The 20,213-nt window shown below is 39.3% G+C and overlaps 1 protein-coding gene across 24 annotated transcripts in view; it reads left to right on the forward strand.

Moving 5' to 3' along the window:
* DST (dystonin) overlaps nucleotides 1-20,213 on the forward strand; it is a 520,502-nt gene that overhangs the window by 306,143 nt on the left and 194,146 nt on the right. For all 24 annotated transcript variants that reach the window (XM_038771967.1, XM_038770518.1, XM_038770592.1 and 21 more), the window contains 16 exons: nucleotides 752-1,190; nucleotides 1,291-1,419; nucleotides 1,625-1,702; nucleotides 1,785-1,946; nucleotides 2,374-2,478; nucleotides 4,583-4,678; nucleotides 6,675-6,800; nucleotides 8,662-8,814; nucleotides 9,028-9,182; nucleotides 10,701-10,827; nucleotides 12,331-12,514; nucleotides 13,310-13,467; nucleotides 14,448-14,626; nucleotides 15,867-16,005; nucleotides 16,701-16,894; nucleotides 17,645-17,807. In XM_038771967.1, the coding sequence (XP_038627895.1) occupies nucleotides 752-1,190; nucleotides 1,291-1,419; nucleotides 1,625-1,702; nucleotides 1,785-1,946; nucleotides 2,374-2,478; nucleotides 4,583-4,678; nucleotides 6,675-6,800; nucleotides 8,662-8,814; nucleotides 9,028-9,182; nucleotides 10,701-10,827; nucleotides 12,331-12,514; nucleotides 13,310-13,467; nucleotides 14,448-14,626; nucleotides 15,867-16,005; nucleotides 16,701-16,894; nucleotides 17,645-17,807 (2,587 nt within the window). The remainder of the gene's footprint in view (nucleotides 1-751; nucleotides 1,191-1,290; nucleotides 1,420-1,624; nucleotides 1,703-1,784; nucleotides 1,947-2,373; nucleotides 2,479-4,582; nucleotides 4,679-6,674; nucleotides 6,801-8,661; nucleotides 8,815-9,027; nucleotides 9,183-10,700; nucleotides 10,828-12,330; nucleotides 12,515-13,309; nucleotides 13,468-14,447; nucleotides 14,627-15,866; nucleotides 16,006-16,700; nucleotides 16,895-17,644; nucleotides 17,808-20,213) is intronic.

Raw genomic sequence — 20,213 nt, forward strand, 5'->3', positions numbered from 1 at the left:
CATAAAGAGGCTGTCCCTTCGCAATTTTTTAGTCAGCAATAATAATAATAATAATGATGGCATTTATTAAGTGCTTACTATGTGCAAAGCACTGTTCTCAGCGCTGGGGAGGTTACAAGGTGATCAGGTTGTCCCACGGGGGGCTCACAGTCTTCATCCCCATTTGACAGATGAGGGAACTGAGGCCCAGAGAAGTTGTGACTTGCCCAAAGTCACCCAGCTGACAATTGGCGGAGCCGGGATTTGAACCCATGAGCTCTGACTCCAAAGCCCAGGCTCTTTGCACTGAGCCATGCTGCTTCTCCTAATATCGAAGATCTTTGAAAGAATCTAGAATCTGATTTTTCTTTAAAAATATTTTAAACACACAATGATTGTGTCATGTTAGCAGTTATAATGATAGTAATAGTATTTGTATTTAAGCGCTTTTAACATGTGGCTAAGCACTGGTGTAAATTCAAGATAATTAGGTTGGTCACAATCCCTGTCCCACGAGGGGCTCACAATCTTGAAGGAACTGTTTCCATACTAAGTGTGTTTGCATGAAGATATACATAAGTGTTCTTCATAGTTCATTAATAGAAATGAGTAATAAAATGATCCTTTATATAAATGTTGGATATCATTTTTATCAAATGGTATTTATATTGTTACTATGCTTAGTGATTTGAAAACCAAAACCACTACATTATGATTTATTTTCCATGATGAACAAAAATGCTGGTTAAGTAAATGCAATTCTTTCCCGCAGGGTTGCAAAACTTCGTGATGAAATAATGGCCTTAAGAACTGAGTGTTCTTCAGTATACAGCAAAGGACGCGCTCTGACCACTGAACAGACAAAACTCATGATATCAGGAATAACACAAAGCTTAAACTCAGGATTTGCACAGAACTTAAATCCTTGCTTAAACTCAGGTTTGACCCAGAGTTTAACACCTTGCCTGACCCCTTCAAGCTTGACATCGGGCCTGACTACCAGACTGACACCATCTGTCACTCCTGTTTATACACCAGGATTAATCCAAAGTTATGGCTCAGGAGTAGACACAAATGCATTGCAAACCCTCAAGCTGATGCAGATCAGAAAGCCCCTTTTGAAGTCATCTTTAGTAGATCAGAACCTGACGGAAGAGGAAGTCAACATGAAATTTGTCCAGGACCTTTTGAACTGGGTTGATGAAATGCAGGTAGGTAGCTCTACTTCTGCTTAACAGTCCTTAGTTTATCTCCAGCTATTTCTTTTATGGATTTAGAGCTTATGACGTATGTTTTTCTGCTCCCTTTCAGGTACAGCTCGATCGTTGTGAGTGGGGGTCAGATTTGCCAAGTGTGGAAAGCCATTTAGAAAATCACAAAAATGTTCACAGAGCTATCGAAGAATTTGAATCGAGCCTTAAAGAAGCTAAAATCAGTGAGGTATAGTATTACTTCTGTTTTTACTTCTCAGATTGTATTTATTTTTCTGTTCAAATGTTAACCAAGTTTTCATCACTGCCCAACCTTTTATAACATTTAGTTTTATGCTTTCTATACTCTGATAGAGTAGTGGTGGACTAAGACAATGCTATTTGGGTTCCTTGAAGGTAATTAACCTTTTTATTGTCCTTTTTAATCCACATAGATTCAAATGACAGCACCTCTTAAGCTCAATTATGCAGAAAAGTTGCACAAATTGGAAAGTCAGTATGCAAAACTGTTGGTAAGATAATGCTTTGTTCTTAAACATTTCTTATTTTATTTGTTTGGCAAAGTTTTTAATTTTAAAAATCTCATATTTCAAGAATACATCGAGGAATCAGGAAAGACACTTGGACACTCTTCACAATTTTGTATCTCGGGCAACGAGTGAGCTAATTTGGCTGAATGAGAAAGAGGAAGAGGAGGTTGCCTATGACTGGAGTGAAAGGAATTCTAACATATCCCGGAAAAAGGAATACCATGCGGTAAGCACTCTCCTTGTTGAATGGAAATGATGTATTTATTTTTTTAGGTCGTATTTATCATCAGTAACATCACTTATTGAGCATCTGTTTGGGGCAGAGCTTTAGGGAATTACAGAAAAGACTAAGGAATCAGGTTCCCACCATGAAGGGGTTTACATTCTAATGGGAGAGCCAGTGTGAAACATAAACATGCACACATACACATCCTTTCACAAAACATCTTGTAAATGTAAAAGGGCAGTGGGCCAGAATAAAGAACTAACACACAAACCTTTTACAAAAAGTTTCCACTTCTAGATCAAGGAAATGCATATGCCTTGGTAGCACCTGAGTTGCGTGGCTTGACCAGGGTTATGGTGGGGCTCATCAGGGCAAGCTTTTGTGGGAAGGAAGCTGATCAAACAATCTCTTCTTTTTCTTAAATTAGGAGTTAATGAGAGAACTTGATCAAAAAGAAGATATTATCAAATCCGTTCAGGAAATAGCAGAGCAACTACTTCTGGAAAACCATCCTGCCAGGCTAACAATTGAGGTAAGGCAGTAAGAACAAGAATAGGAATTAATGCTGACATTAGACAGCTCTTCGGAGTCTGCTATTGTCTTAGGCATCTTTGAATTCAGAATATGGGAATGCTCCCTTCCCTACTGACTTTTCTTCATTTCAATTAAATAGTAGTTTGAAAGCCAATCTTTCAAAGTTTTTTTCTTAGCGCCTGTCAATACCTCTGTAAAGGGAGGGCACTTTTCAAATACTGAGTGGATTGAATTGGTTTTTGTACTGGAATTTGTTTCATGTATCAGTTAGTACTGATCCCCACCCACAAGGAGTTTACAGTTTTAAATGTAATATAACTACTGTGAATGACTTGCTAAATGCTCAAGTAGAGTACAGGCTTGAGGCATTCTGGAGAGGATGAGGGATTCTCACTTTGTAAACATAGGAAGGAGCCTTTGTCCAGTCACTAAGACCAGTGGACTGAAAGCCAGGGGGAGGAATTGGTTGGAATGCTAGTGGTCTGCATAGTGCCACAAACACTTTCCTGTCTCAGCCAGTCTGGTTTCTGCAGGCTCTACTGGGTGCTACAAATGAACAAGCGGCCAGGGGTGCATCACATTGTGACTTGCGTAGGGGACATTTCCCCACAGAATTCATTTATGGCCAAAATGACCTCAGCATAGCAATAGTGAAGGGCCCTATGTGCCAAAGAGCAGCAGAAGGTGTCCAGGGTAGCTGCTGTGGTCTTAACCAGCCACATTACCAGTTATTTTCCTGCTGAGCCTGCCCATCACACATCAGAGATATGTTAAGCGCTTACTGTGTGACAAACACTGTTCCAAGCGCTGAGGTAGATGCAAGGGAATCAGGTTGTCCCACATGGGGCTTACAGTCTTAATACCCATTTTACAGGTAAGGTAACTGAGGCTCAGAGAGGTTAAGCAGCTTGTTCAAGGTCACACAACAGACCAGTGGTGGAGCCAGATTAAATCCAGGTCCTCTGACTCCCAAGACCGTGCTTTTTCCACTAAGCCACGTTGCTTGACTGAAGTGCTGTTGAACATGACAGCCATGATATCATTTACAAAATCAATTTCCTTTATTCTCGGTTGAGGACACTTATTTCTAATTTGAGAAATAGCAGTGTCAGTTAAATCACCATTGTTAAAATATGGATATAATTTTACCCTGAATATGAAATATTGTCCTATTTCATAATTCAGTATTGCATTGCCAAAATATGATTTTGTGGCATTGATAACAAATTATCAGTTATTCATGAAGCAGTTGGCACTAAGGGAAATGGGAGTGTGGTGAGGCTAGCATTAGAATTCGTTTAGTTATGATTGATATATCTTCATAACTCAAGTTATGCAAGTATTGGACCCAGGCAAACCCTGTGCAAACTACTGCAGGTCTTTCACATTTAGGAGGGAAACATGCTTATTTAACACTTTTATCACAGCCTTAGTGTTAATTCCAGTATCATGGAGCACCCTCTGCTGGAAAACATGGTGTATTGTCAAACCAAAAAAAAAAACAACCAGAACAAAAGGATTTTCTTTCACCTGTATTCCTTTTAAATGAAAGCTACTTTAGAAGAGGAGCTTCATAGTGAGAATTTACTACTAATACCTTTGCAGTGAGGGAGGTGTTAGATAAAAGACAGTTGCTTTTCCATTACAAAAATCATTTTTTGTGTTTGAATTTTTCAGGATTTCAGGATGAAATACTGGAAATACGGAATTTTACGTTTATAGTTGAACTACAAAGATAATAGTTGGAATTTTGATTATGCTTAATTTTCCCTAGCAATATATTATACCTTCCAGAATTGTAACTGTCTTTGCTGATTTATAGAGAATGTAAATAATCTGAGAATGAATTGACATTTTAATGTAATAACTTTCAGCCGTCATAATCTGCATACCTCACTTTTTACAATAGCAGTATTTAGCTATGTCTTTAGTGATTTTGTTCAGTAGTCAATATCCCTGAATATCATTTTATTAAAATATATTGTATGTTGATAAAATTATATGGTCCAAATTCTCTTGGGATAGAGCCTATCTTCTCTTTTTAAGAAACAATTTTATGAATCTTTTCATTTATTTGTGGCCTCAAACTGTTCAACTTTAAGGCTTATAGAGCTGCAATGCAGACACAGTGGAGCTGGATTTTACAACTTTGTCACTGTGTGGAACAACATATAAAAGAAAACTCTGCATATTTTGAGGTAGGTAAATAAATCTACAACCAGATTAGATTTTTTTGTTTAACTAGTATCTTGATGATGACAGATACTTTGAGGCCCAAAGCAAAAGCTCTTCATGCCTAGGCTAGACAGTGACGTGTGAAGTGGTGGAGGTAGGAGGGTTTGAGTATGATGGAGAAAAATAAATTTCCTTAAGACATTAATTCTCATACAACCCACACCAGTCCCCCTGAGAACTTTCAGAGATTCCGCTAGAAAGAGAAGCAGCATGGCCTAGTGGAAAGAGAATGGGTTTGGGAGTCAGAAGACCTGGGTTCTAATCCCAGCTCTGACAGTTGTCTGCTGTGTGACCTTGGTCACTTAGCTTCTCCGTGTCTCAGTTTCCTCAGCTGTAAAATGGGGATTCAAAACCTGTTCTCCATTCTACTTAGACTGTCATCTGCATGTGGGACAGGGGTTGTGTCTGATCTGATTACTTGTGTCTATTCTAGTATGATGGATAGCACTTAGAACAGTGTTTGACACAAACTAAAAGCATAACAAATTATATAAATAAAAATAAATACATTATATAAATATAAACAGATTATATTATAATCTGGCTCAGGTTTGTGTTTAAAGAAAAACAGTTGTCAATCAATCAATTATATTTATTATGTTTATTGAGTGCTTACTATGTTCAGAGTACTGTATTAAGTATTCAGGAGAGTATAACACAGTAGAGATGGTAGGAGCTAATTCTAATATGATTACATATTTAATGGTATTTGTTAAGTGCTTATTGTGTGCCAGGCACTTTACTAAGTGCTGGAATAGATATATAATAGGTTGGACACAATCCATGTCCCACATGGGGCTCACTCTCTCCCCCTTCTAGGCTGTGAGCCTGTTTTGGGTAGGGACTGTCTCTATATGTTGCCAATTTGTACTTCCTAAGTGCTTAATACAGTAAGCACTCAAGAAATACGATTGAATGAATGAATGAATAAACCCCCATTGTACAGATGATGTAACTGAGTCACAGAGAAGTTGTGACTTGCCCAAAATAACACAGCAGACAAATGGCAGAGCCAGTATTTGGACTCTAACTAATTACCTCTGACTCCTAGTCCCATACACTTTCCCTAGGCTACACTTTTCATAACTCTTTAGAAACTTTGCTAGTATGGTTAATTTACTCAGATAGGCTTGGTTGGAATATTTTTTGTTAGGAAATAAATCCAGGTATGTTACATAAATATTTTTGTTGGGAGGAGAAAAAGAATGCAAAACAAGACTGTACAATGATTTGGTAAATTCTGAGGAAAATTACACACTCAAAGTGATAAAGTTGTCAGAGATTTTCTAGTACTTTAAAGGCACTTATTTTTAAGGTTAATTGACAACCTCAATACAGAATTCAGCTTCACACCAGAAGAGTGACATATCTGCTCCTGTGGGACAACCGATTTCAATTATTTCAGAATACCTACAGCATGTTATAGAGAATCAGTCAGGTGCAGTTGGCATTTATCTAGGCCACAGATGTGTGATGTCCAGTCCATGTATCAGCTTAAAATATTCAGTAGGTGATTTTCTGAGTGGTAAGGGGCACATTTGCAATTGATAGTAGCATAATGATAATAATAGTAGTGTTTATTAAATGCTTCCTATGTGTCAATGTCTCTACTAAACACTGGAGTAGATACAAGATAATCAGGTCCTACATGAGGTTTACAGTGTAAGAAGGAGAGAGAACGGATATTGAATACTCATTTTGCAGATGAGGGAACTGAGGCACTGAGAAGTTAAGTGACTTTCCCAAGGTCACACAGCAGAAAACTGGTGGAATGGAATTAGAACCCTGGCCCTTTGAGTCCCAGCCCCATTCTCTCTCCACTAAGGCCACACTGCTTCTCAACTGTTTTTTAAGACATAGCTACTTTTAAAGACATTTCAGATATATGCTCAGTTTTAATGCAGTCAGTTGCAGGCAGTGCTCTGTGTTTGATAATTATGCTGTTTTGTGTCCCAAAAGTTTTTCAGTGATGCCAAAGAAGCTACAGACTATTTAAAGAATTTAAAAGATGCCATTTACCGGAAGTACAGTTGTGATAGGAACAGCAGCATTCACAAACTGGAAGACCTGGTCCAGGAATCTATGGTAAGAACGTAAAATTCTTGTGGATTGAACAACAGCTTGCAAATTTTGATTTTAGAAAAACTTATGTTTTTAAACTCTTCAGGGATTTCTCCTCCAGCCATATTTCTTCAATAGCTTCATGTTTTGTCATGATTTGTGCTATAAGTTGTTTAAGCTATTTGATAGGATTCAATCACTGAAATATTGTATTTGTGCATTTATGATGATAAGGTGAAAAGAACCAGATTTTTCCAAGTACTTTTATTGATATCAGTCAATCAATCAATCATATTTACTGAGCGCTTACTGTGTGCAGAGCACTATACTAAGCACGTGGGAAGTACAAGTTGTCAACATATAGAGATGATCCCTACCCAACAATGGGCTCACAGTCTAGAAGGGGGAGACAGAGAATAAAACCAAACATATTAACAAAATAAAATAAAGTAGATATGTACAAGTAAAATAAATAAGTAAAGTAATAACTATGTACAAACATATATACATACATACAGGTGCTGTGGGGAAGGGAAGGAGGTAAGACGGGGGGATGGAGAGGGGGACAAGGGGGAGAGGAAGGAAGGGGCTCAGTCTGGGAAGGCCTCCTGGAGGAGGTGAGCTCTCAGTAGGGCCTTGAAGGGAGGAAGAGAGCTAGCTTGGCGGATGTGCGGAGGGAGGGCATTCCAGGCCAGGGGGATGATGTGGGCCGGGGGTCGACGGCGGGACAGGCGAGAAGGAGGCACGGTGAGGAGATTAGCGGCAGAGGAGCCAAGGGTGCGGGCTGGGCTGTAGAAGGAGAGAAGGGAGGTGAGGTAGGAGGGGGTGAAGTGATGGACAGCCTTGAAGCCAAGGGTGAGAAGTTTCTGCCTGATGCGTAGGTTGATTGGTAGCCACTGGAGATTTTTGAGGAGGGGAGTAATATGCCCAGAGCGTTTCTGGACAAAGATAATCCGGGAAGCAGCGTGAAGTATGGATTGAAGTGGGGAGAGACAAGAAGATGGGAGATCAGAGAGGAGGCTGATACAGTAGTCCAGATGGGATAGGATGAGAGCTTGAACGAGCAGGGTAGCAGTTTGGATGGAGAGGAAAGGGTGGATCTTGGCAATGTTGCGGAGCTGAGACAGGCAGGTTTTGGTGACGGCTTGGATGTGAGGGGTGAACGAGAGAGTGGAGTCAAGGATGACACCAAGGTTGCAGGCCTGTGAGACGGGAAGGATGGTAGTGCCGTCAGCAGTGATAGGAAAGTCAGGGAGAGGGCAGGGTTTGGGAGGGAAGACAAGGAGTTCAGTCTTGGACATGTTGAGTTTTATGTGGCAGGCAGACATCCAGATGGAGATGTCCTGAAGGCAGGAGGAGATGCGAGCCTGGAGAGAGGGGGAGAGAGCAGGGGCAGAGATGTAGATCTGGGTGTCATCAGCGTAGAGATGATAGTTGAAGCCGTGGGAGCGAAGTCACCAAGGGAGTGCGTGTAGATTGAGAACAGAAGGGGACCAAGCACTGAACCTTGGGGAACCCCCACAGTAAAGGGATGGGAGGGGGAGGAGGAGCCTGCAAATGAGACTGAGTATGAACGACCGGAGAGATAAGAGGAGAACCGGGAGAGGACAGAGTCTGTGAAGCCAAGGTTGGATAGCATGTTGAGGAGAAGGGGGTGGTCCACAGTGTTGAAGGCAGCTGAGAGGTCGAGGAGGGTTAGGATAGAGTAGGAGCCGTTGGATTTGGCAAGAAGGAGGTCAGTGGTGACCTTTGAGAGTGATATGAAGTCACTTATATTAAAAATGTCTGGAAAATACGATTTTTAAAAGAGCTGACAAGTCCTAAAAAAGAAAATAAGTTATTTATTAAAAAAAACCGAAACAAAACTTTCTTTATTGCTGTGTAGGAAGAAAAAGAACAACTCCTGCAATACAAGAGTACAGTAGCAAGTCTGGTGGGGAGAGCAAAGACAATAATTCAGCTGAAGCCTAGAAATCCTGAGAATCCACTCAAAGCATCCATTCCAATTAAAGCCATCTGTGACTACAGACAAATTGAGGTGAGATCTTTGCATTGCTTAAAAAAAATCAATCACAAATTTGAGAAGATTGCTAGCATGTTTATTCTCTGAATATTCCCTGAAAATAGGACAGAAAATATCTTCTATTCTGGTGGATTTATTTACTTGCTGTTAGAATTTTTCTCCAGATGAATGAACAAATTATTAGCTGCTATTTATTTTATTGTCACTTTCTTCTTTGGTTGAAACTAGATAACTATTTACAAAGATGACGAATGTGTACTAGCAAGCAATTCTCACCGTGCTAAATGGAAAGTCATTAGTCCAACTGGGAATGAGGCCATGGTCCCATCTGTGTGTTTTACAGTTCCTCCACCAAACAAAGAAGCAATTGAAACTGCAAACAGGTATGAATTAACTGGAACCATAGAGCTAGATTAATAAATTTCTTGTTTCCTTGCTGGTTGCATCGGGGATTGAGAAAGCCTTTGGAATTAGATTTATATAAACGTATTGAGCTAAAATTCAGAATTGCTTTCCATAAAGCCAAACCACTTATTAAAAAATAATCTAAGGATTCTACTTTATAAAAACCACAAATGGCAAGACAAAACTAAAACTGAAAGGAAAGTAAGTAACACTCTGGTGGAAACCTTTATTTTGGGAGGCAATAAACTCAGTTGGGTGACCTTTTGAAAAATTCTGGAGCAAATTTATAGTCTTTGCTCTTTTGGCAATTGCTACTGAAGCTTTCTTCAGGAAGGCAAAGGCAGAAGTGATTGCTTTAAAGCAAAGGAAGTGTGTTTGGCCTCAAGTCTCCTGTGCTTCCCACTTATTGAACGGAGCTTTAAGTTCAGGGCCAGAAGTTTAAGTATAAAAGTAGCCAATTTATGGACTGTCCACATCATGGCTTTCCATCCACAAATTATTTTCCCCTGGCTTTCTATAAGGCTTCGGAGCATAGCCCAGCCTCCTTGTTGCTGGGTGGGCACATCAAACCCCTTTCCTGCTTTACCCTTTGTGAGAAAGGTCAGTCCCTTTTTTTTTCCTGAGGTTATTCATTGGCTCTTGATTCCATTTGAGGTATTGTTTCCGTTGAAAGCTTAGGAGCAAAAGTCCATAATACCAGTTGCTTCTATTTCAGGAATGTTTTTTGAGACATCTATCTATGTGTTTAAGTTTTTTTACATTAAATTGTGAGACTCAACGTAATGAGAAAAAATAAAATCTGACTGATTTTATTGCAAGATAAAATTTGTGGGAGGCATCCAAGGGAAAATCAATCTTGAAGGTTTTTTTCCTTCCCTTGTGCACTTTTTTTAATAGTTTGGGTGCTGGAAGGACAAAGGAGCCCGTTAGGATTTTTTTCATGAGAATTGAGGCCCCAGGAAGGGGAATGGGACTGAAAGCTTCCAGAACAAATCCTATCCTGTGGCCAGAAGCTTCTTTCCTCTGGACAGTCATTATAGAATAGAATAGTAGAACAATCATGGGCCAGAGGGAAGGTCAGAGGATGCACATTCTAATTTCCGCTCTGCCACTGACCTGCTGTGTGACCTTGAAGTCAGTTAACTTCTCTGTGCCTCAGTTTCCTCATCTGTAAAATGAGGATTCCAGACCTTTTCTTCCTCCTGCTTAGATTGTGAGTCTCATGTGAGACAGGGACTGTGTCCACCCTTATTACTTTATATCTAATATAGTGCTTGGCATCATCATCAATGGTATTATTGAGTGCTTACTGTGTGCAGAGCACTGTACTAAGTGCTTGGGAAACTACAATACAATAGATTTGGTAGACACACTCCCTGCAAATAGTAAGCACTTAATAAGTACCATGATTAGTTAAAGAATCAAAATATAATCTGAAGGAATATATCTTGAGGTTATTCTTCATCCTTAATTCATATGTTTTCCATATGTTCCAGAATTGAGCAACAGTTTCAGAACGTGCTGGCTTTGTGGCATGAGTCACATATCAACATGAAGAGTGTGGTCTCCTGGCACTATCTGACCCATGAAATTGATACAATTCGGGCTGGCAATGTTGCTTCGGTAGGTGAAACCCTACTCCTCAAGAAACTCTAGTGGTTACCGATCCACCTCTGCATCAAACAAAAATTCCTCACCATTGACTTTAAATCACCTTGCAGCCTCCTACCTCACCTCACTACTCTCCTACACTTCACTTCTGTAATGCCAGCCTTCTCACTATACCTCGATCTCGTCCACCTAGTCACTGACCCCTCACCGATGTCCTGCCTCTGTCCTGAAGTGTCCTCCCTTCTCAAATATGACAGACAATGACTCTCCCCATGTTCAAAGCCTTATTGAAAGCACACCTTCTCCAAGAGGCCTTCCCTGACTAAGCCCTCCTTTCCTCTTCTCCTACTCCTTTCTGTGTCACCTTGACTTGCTGCCTTTATTCATCCCTCCTCCCAGCCCTGCAGCATTAGTGTACATATCTGTAATTTATTTATACTAATTGTCTGTCTCCTGCTGTAGACTGTAAGCTCATTGTGGGCAGGGTATGTGTTTGTTTATTGCTATATTTTGCTCTCCCAAAATGCTTAACAGTGTTCTGCACACAGTAAGCTTTCGATAAATACAATTGAATGAATGATTGAATGATTCTGGTCAGCCTGGCAGTGGAGGAGCTGGTCATATTACTCGGATCAGGGGAGCTGTAGCACCTGATTCTGGAGTGAGGAATTTCCTTTGGTCAATATGGAGACATGAAATATCAATTTCTTTGACTAATCAAATGTCTTTCTTGATTTTGACTGCCTGGAAAGAACACAGTCTAGGGAGTCAGGGTTCATGGGTTCTAATCCTGGCTCTGCCATTTGTCTGCTGTGTGACCTTGGGCAAGTCACTTAACTTCTCTATATGCTGCAGTTCCCTTGTCTGTAAAATTTGGAATTAAGACTGTGAGCCCCACGTGGGACAACCTGATTACCTTGTATCTACCCCAGTGCTTAGAATAGTGCTTGGCACATAGCAAACGCTTAACAAATACCATCATCATTATTATTATTACAGAGGAATGTGGCCAAGAGCTGCATCTAAGACCTGAGTGAGCTAAACCTGAACTCTTGTTAAGTGTTGAACTCGCTGTGGGCAGGAAATGTGTTTACTGTAATGTGTAATGAGTAATGTGTTGTTCTCTCCCAAGCATTTAGTAATAATAATAATAATAATAATGATGGCATTTATTAAGCGCTTACTGTGTGGAAAGCACAGTGCTCTGCACACAGTAATCACTCAATTAATTTGATGGATTGATTCTTTCATGGATAGAGCTCTGTTCAGAGAGACATTACATTTGTTTACATGTGCTTACATATGTCTGTTCTCCCTGAACCTGGCTAACATGGGCAAAGATCACACATGTACCCCCCACTTCACATATTTGCCCCTACACTCAGTGTCCCAGCAGAAACATAATGGGCAGAAATGAGAGTGTGTGAGAGCAACACTATTCAAAATACTAGAAGAATAATTAGTTCCCCCTTGAAAAGGAACCCTTCATTTAATATCACCTATCATTTCTTCTAGATAAAAACAATGCTACCTGGTGAACATCAGCAAGTTCTGAGCAATCTGCAGTCCCGTTTTGAAGACTTCCTGGAAGATAGCCAGGAATCCCAAGTCTTTTCAGCCTCAGATGTAACCCAGCTGGAAAGGGAGGTTAATATTTGCAAGCAGTATTATCAGGAACTTCTAAAATCAGCAGAAAGAGGTGAGGTGGAGTCTTTAAGATCAAGACTATTTGATCTTCTCTGTAGAGGTTTTAATAATAATATGGCCTAAGGCACTGCCAGATTTACAACTTGCTTTTTACATATTTTTATGTGATAGCTTCTCTTAAAAATTGTGATTTGTAGAGCGCACCATTTGGCTTTCAATGTACAGATCCTAATAATTCCTCAAAATATTCCAGCAAGTTGATTGTCATCATCCAAAATGAAAAGGAATAGAGATAACTGAGTCGTGTCTCTTGGCCCAAAAGGAATTGGACTAATATCAGGACTAGAATTCACATGTTTCTGGTTCCCTATCCCGTAGTCACACTACATCATCTTGAGATGGTAAATAAATAAAGAGCAGTGTTTGTCCCTTGACACGTTCTATCATCTAAAACCATGGGACAAATAGTGAACCTGAATTGCATGTTTAGACCTACTTTGAGATTCCAGTAACATGGACTAGTGGAAAGAGCATGAACCTGGAAGTCAGGGGACCTGTTTTCTAATCCTGACTTTGTGCCTGTCTGCTGGGTGACCTTTGCTTTACTTCTCCATGCCTCATTTACCTCACCTGTAAAACGGGGATTGAGATGGTGAGCCCCATGTGGGACAGGGACTGTGTCCAATCTGATTGGCATGTATCCACCCCAGTGCTTAGTACAGTGCCTGGCTCATTTCAAGCACTTAAAAAATTCCATAATTATTATTATTAAAGAGGTGAGATAAGAAGGACTTGAGAACAAAAAGTTTCAGTCTTGGTTGATCATTACATTTGCTTATTTTCACAGAGGAGCAAGAGGAATCCGTTTATAACCTGTATATCTCAGAGGTCCGAAATGTCAGACTTCGGTTGGAGAACTGTGAAGACCGCTTGATTAGGCAAATCAGAACTCCTCTGGAGAGAGATGATCTGCATGAAAGTGTGTTCAGGATCTCAGAACAAGAGGTGAGCTCTGGTAAAGGATGTTTCTGCATCAGGAGGATGTTTGTTTTGGCATTGAATCGAGTTAATGAGTTCCAGGGATTTCTTGTATTTTGAAGATTTTGGTGTATGAGTCCTGTGCCATCTTGGAGTTTCCTTAGCATTTATTTATCTTTCCACAGCTGTATCACAAATATTTGAATCTAGGTTTTCAGTCTTTTTCCTCTCCTTCAATCCTTCACTCTGCTATCCAGACCACCCGTGCCCCTCTCTTATCTGTCTCTAGTCAGGTACCTCTTGCTCACACCCACCCTTGTAGCCTTAAACTCATTTGACCTTCATACCTGGTGGATCACTGATCTGCCCATATTCAAGGCCTTCTGAAATTACCTCTTTACCAGGAGGCCCTTCCCAGTTAATGTCTCATCTTCCCATCCTATATAACTCTCTACGGCTTCTGTGGCATGGAAATGCTGAAAATCTACCTTTACATTCCATTGCCAAAATCATAATAGTGTATGGTTAGAGTACTATTTTTCATAGTCGTCTTTTTTTCTTAATGGTATTTGCTAAGTGCTTACTTCAGCATTTCCATGCCACCTGAATACATGGCTACTCACCGTCCTGCTCCATGGTGTTTACGGATATATTTCTATGGCTGTTACTTCTTTGTATCTGTAATTTATTTTAGTGTCTGTCTCACTATCTAGGCTGTTAGCTCCTTGAAGTTAAATTACAGTCTCTCCTGCACTCAGTGCACACAGTAGACATCCAGTAAACACTTTTAATGGATTGACTGGAAAATCATCTTCTTTGACAGCTGTATTTCTTAGGATTCATTGTGTGCAGAGCACTATGCTAGGGAAATATATATATATATATATATGTATGTAGTTGAAAAAAGTCGAATCAGAAACACAGAAATTGATCATCTCTTTGGACATACTCTAAATCTAGGAGGCATGCCTTTGGAATCATTTACTGATATGTTCTTTGTATTCCAGAAACTCAAAAAAGAGTTGGATCGACTCAAAGATGATTTGTCAACAATTACTGACAAGTGTGAAGAATTTTTTAGTCAGGCTGCTGCATTGCCTTCAGTCCCTACATTACGATCTGAGCTCAATGTAGTCATTCAGAGCATGAATCAAGTCTATTCGATGTCTTCTATTTATATAGACAAGTAGGTCACTGTTGCTTCTGCTCTTTATTGCATATAGCTATATAGTTTGGTTTTCTGTTGAAAACTGAGTGGAACAAATGTGCTCTAAATATAAATCTTCACCCCAAATAAGCTTTTGGAAAGGGGGCTAGGCAAATGGAAAGATAAGCTAGGTTACTGATGTTTGAGCTTTCAGGAGAAGGAGTTGGGGAAACAAGTGGGACAGTATACCTTTTAAACTGAGACTGAGGGTGTTTCACTGTTGGCTGCTTAGGCATTTTGATTGGCCCATAGAGATTTCCCATTAAGTAAAATGCAGAGCTGCTTTAGAGAGCTGCTGTTTTGAGAGCTAATGGTTTTTTTTTTTAAATGTTGCCTCATGGAAATAGACAGGAGACCTGTGTTCTAATCCTGGCTTTGCAACTTGCCAGCTGCAAGTTGCAGCTGCAAGTTGCATGGGACTGTGGGCAATTCACTTAACTTCCCTGTGCCTGGGTTTCCTCATCAGTAAAATCGGGAGTACATACCTGTTCTACCTCTCCTTTAGACTGTGTACCCATGTGGAACAGGGACTGTGTCCAATCTGATTGGCTTCTCTCTTCACCAGTGCTTATAATAATGATGGTTTTTGTTAAGAGCTTACTTTGTGTTGTAAGTCCTGGGGTAGATATAAGGTAATTAAGTTGTCCCATGTGGGGCTCATGGTCTTAATCTCCATTTTACAGATGAGGTAACTGAGGCACAGATAAGTTAAGTGACTTGCCCAAAGTCACACAGCTGACAACTGGCAGAGCAGGGATTAGAAACCGTGACCTCTAACTCCCAAGCCTGGGCTCTTTCCACTAAGCCACGCTGCTTCTCAGTGCTTGGCATGTAGTAACACTTAACAAATACCACAATTATTATTTTTTATGATTATTATAATTAAAGGAGCCTATTATCTTAGTGACCATATGACCTTTTCTTATTATAATTTACAGCTAGATCAGATAATTTTGCCAACCCCTTTAGTCAGGTTATTGAACATGCAGTGGCTTGGCTGATATTCATTCTTCCAACCTCATGTAATGGTCTAGCATGATTATAAGGCTCTTGTCACAGGCACCGTGCTATTATTGAGTTATACCTTTAAAATAGTGTCAAAGGTTATATTAGGTGCACAGATATACCATCACATGACACCTTGTGACTGTCACATGTTTTAGTTAATAGCTGTTTACTAAGATAGTGTGATTTTTGAAGAAAAAACCCTTTCTTCCAGGTTGAAAACTGTTAATTTGGTTCTGAAAAATACTCAAGGGGCAGAAGCTCTTGTAAAGCTGTATGAAACTAAACTCTGTGAGGAAGAAGCTATTACTGCTGACAAGAACAATATTGAAAATCTTATGAGTACTTTAAAGGTAGGTGCTGATTTTATGTTAATTTTTCAAAATTATTGTTCATTCCATTTTGCAAAATTGTGACATAGTAAATTGCATATCCTTAGTGACAACATCTCAGACCCAGATAACACTCTTAGTGACCACCAAATTATTTAATCAGTTTTATTGAATGTTAATCACCTCTAGTTATAGCCATAGCAGGCTGTGTTGAAGACACTTTGGAAGATATAGACATTTGAGGAATATATAACAAGAAGGTTTGATTCTATGTAATCTTTTAGCAAAGCCAGTAAGACACTAAAAGCAACTAAAAAGTTGGAAGGAAAAGGTTAAGTATTTTTATTAAACATCAAGAAAGGTCACCTCAATGCAGTTAGACATTTCTTGAGACATTTGGTTGAAGCCTCTAGACAAAAATGGGAGATACTTTATTTTAGATGGATGTGTCCAAGCAGTAGGCTTATGTACTCATTCATTCAATTGTATTAATTGAATGAATGAATGGATGAATGTATAAGTGTATAAAGTGTATTCATACATCTCTACATAGTGATCCATCTAAAATGCCCCTTTATACAGCAGTAATAGACCAGTCATGAAATCTAAAATTGGACTGGGCATTGTTGACTGAATGTCTATCATGAGTTTTTTCCACTGAGTTCATAGTGCCAATAATATAATTTCAGTGAATGCCAAATATTCTTTTATTTTAGCAATGGAGATCTGAAGTGGATGAAAAGAGAGAGGTATTTCATGCTTTGGAAGATGAATTACAGAAAGCCAAAGCCATTAGTGATCAGATGTTTAAAATGCATAAGGAACGTGACCTGGACTTCGACTGGCACAAGGAGAAGGCAGACCAGTTGGCCGAGAGATGGCAAAATGTTCATACTCAAATTGAAAACAGGTTTGTATAATTTCTATATTATTCTAGAATTATTCTAGAATAATTCTAATTATAATTTATTCCAGAAGTTTATTTGTTAAATCCTTAGATAATATATATTATGGATATTTGCAAGAACAGGTGGGTGTATTGAAGTTTTGTCAAAATAATTTTGAATTCCTGGAAGGTGTTTTAAAGCTTTGTCAAAATAATTTTAGACTACAATATTGAGAAAGCTTCCAAATTTTTTATTATATTCATAATATCAGCATAATTTTTTAATCATGCTGCTTACTTTGTCCATTATAAGCTCATGTGGGCAGGGAACATATCTACCAACTCAAGTTATATTCTACTCTCAGTATTGTATATTGTAGCATTAGTGTAGTATACCAAAGTAAGCAGCATGATTATAAATTATAGAGATATTACAAACATAAATGTGATTGGTTGAAAGACAGTAGGTCTTTAATCATTGCTCCCTGAATATCCATATTCATAACCACAGTTTTGATAAAGTAGGGTAATGTTTTTTCATTAAAATTCTGAACATGGCAAATCTTACTAAAACAAGCTTCAATTTATATATCACCCTTGTTGTAGATTTATGCAATTTACCTTCATGAAATATCTGTAATTTAGACTGGGATAATTGCCTACATAAAATAACCAGTTAGAGGCAGAACTAGGACTAGATTCCAGATCTCTTCCTGTGTATTTTTGGAAATTTCAGGCTTATTCCTTACATTCATTTTCAACATTTAAAACCAGGTTACGTGACTTAGAAAGTATTGGAAAGTCTCTAAAGTACTACAGAGATACTTACCATCCTCTTGATGATTGGATTCTACATGTTGAAGATACTCAGCGAAAAATTCAGGAAAACCAGCCTGACAACAGCAAAACTCTGGCAACACAGCTGAATCAGCAAAAGGTACAGAAAACATTCACATTTTTGAGGCTGCGAGTACCTCAGATGTCCTCATATTCACTTTCCCAAGATACAGATTAAAAAATGAAGCCCTGGCACGTGGCCAGCATAATGATTCTTATCTACCACTTTGAGGACAAAAAGGCAGCCAATGAGCAAGCTCAAGCAATCTTCAAATTGGAAATCAAAAGGCAAGCAGTGGAATGTAAATATCATCCCAAATCATCCGCTATTCCACTTCTCTCAGGACACTTCTAGGATAAGAGCAATCAAAAATAATTGAGGGAGAACATACTCCTCAGAATCGAGTGGGTGCCCCTGCTCTCACCCTCACCTAATCCTAATTCCTACTGCCAGGAGATACTTAGTCTAGTTTTCACAACATAAAACATGTCATTACTAGTCCTCCATTCCAATAGTCTGTCTCCAACAGCAGCAGTAGTATACTTAGAGGAGCCAGGTTGCCTTCTGAAATGGCATTGGGCCATGCACTACTCTATGTTCTTGGGTACTATGTCCAAGACTCTTCCAAGTAAATCTCTGCAAACTTGATATCCACCCCAATGTGGAAGCTTTCACCCTCAATATCTCTAACTTTCCCCCTAGTAACCTATTATGGTCCACTTATCCAGTTATTCCAGTAAGCCCCTATTGATCTTATTGCTATTTATCACCTGCCCAACGTTCTGTGGTAAGGAATTCCAAAAATGTACCACACAGGGTGGAAGGTGTATTTCTTTTGTATGTATTAAAGCTACAGCTTTTGGCTTCAGTGGGTATCCTTTAAACTTGTTGTGGAATTTGGAGAGCAGTCATTCCAAGCTTTTCTGTGTCCATCCCTTTATTGGCTTTTTAGACTTCAGCTATGTCTTCTCTCAGTCTTTGTATCTTCAGATGTAAAGTCCTAATTTTTTCAGCCTAGAAACATAAGAAATCTCTCCATCTCCATGATCGTCTTAGTAGTAATAATAATATTATTGATTATTATTAAAATTCTTAATTGTTAATGATAATTATCATTATTGTGTAACTTGTTCAGCACTTTTATGCCAAGCTTTGTTCTAAGCACAGAGAAAGAGCCAAGATAATCAGGTTCGACACACCTTACCGAGTTTACGGTCAAAGATGCGAGAACAGGTATTGAATCCCCATTTTACTGGTGAAGACACTGAGGCACAGAGAAGTGAAGTGACTTACCCAAGGTCACACAGCATGCAAGTGGTGGAACCGGGTTTAAAACCCAGATCCTATGACTCCCAATCCTGAGCTCTTTCTGCTAGGCCATGCTGCATCGTAATTTTTCTCCAGAACAACTCTAGTCTACTGTATCCTTCATAAAATATGGTGAATCAAAGTCCATATAGAGAACCAGCATGGCCTAATGGATAGAACATGGGCCTGAGAGTCAGAAAGATCTGGGTTCTAATCCAAGTTCCACCACTTGTCTGCAGTATTCATTCATTCAATCGTATTTATTGAGCGCTTACTGTGTGCAGAGCACTGTACTATGCTGTATGACCTTGGACAAGTCACTTCACTTCTCTGGGCCTCAGTTACCTCATCTGTAAAAGTGTGATTGAGACTCTGAATCCCACATGGGTCAGGGACTGTGTCCAACCTGATTTGCTTGTATCCACCCCAGCACTTAATACAATACCTGGCATAAAGGAAGTGCTTAAAAAATGCCATTATTATTATTCTGGGATGGGCCAAGCAGGATCATTTTTTTTCTATCCCTTTCCTAGTTATCCCAGCATTTATTAGGTCTTTTTAGCTGCTGCAGCTCATTTGAATGATGATTTAAAAGAGTAGTCAGCAATGACTCCAGGATTTCTTTTCTGGACCATTTCAATGAGCATTCTTTTCTGTTCTAACCTGATTTTTAACTCAGCATTTTGGCTAGAAAGTTATTAGAGAATTAAGGACCATCCCTGCAGCCACAGAAGCCCATGTGGATGTAGCATGCTGTGGTATCAGAATAAACTGCTTGTACACATGCCTATGTGCATAGTTTTGGACACAGTGAATTAAGAGCATAGTACAGTGCTCTGCACACAATAGGTAATGAAGAAATACCATTGATTGATACTACCACAATAGGCACTCAATAAATACCACTGGTTGAATACTGCCGTTTGGATTTTCCATAATGTGAGGTTTTGCAAGAATACTACCTGTTTTATAGAATAACTGGGTGAAATTGTAATTTGGATCATTTCCCATTTCTCATCACATTGGTAACACTTTTTTCACGCAGCTCCATGAGCCTATGTAGAAATGTCGTCATAGTCTACAGTGGTCCATTCTCTTGTCTTTTAGTGCAGAGACTTGGGCTCTTTTAGTGGAGAGAATTACCCTGTGCAGAGAGTAGAGGGAATAAAAAGTTCATGTTTCATTGTTCTGAATAAT

The sequence above is a fragment of the Tachyglossus aculeatus genome, chromosome 1 (genome assembly GCF_015852505.1).
Source record: "Tachyglossus aculeatus isolate mTacAcu1 chromosome 1, mTacAcu1.pri, whole genome shotgun sequence".
NCBI classification, from domain to species: domain Eukaryota; kingdom Metazoa; phylum Chordata; class Mammalia; order Monotremata; family Tachyglossidae; genus Tachyglossus; species Tachyglossus aculeatus.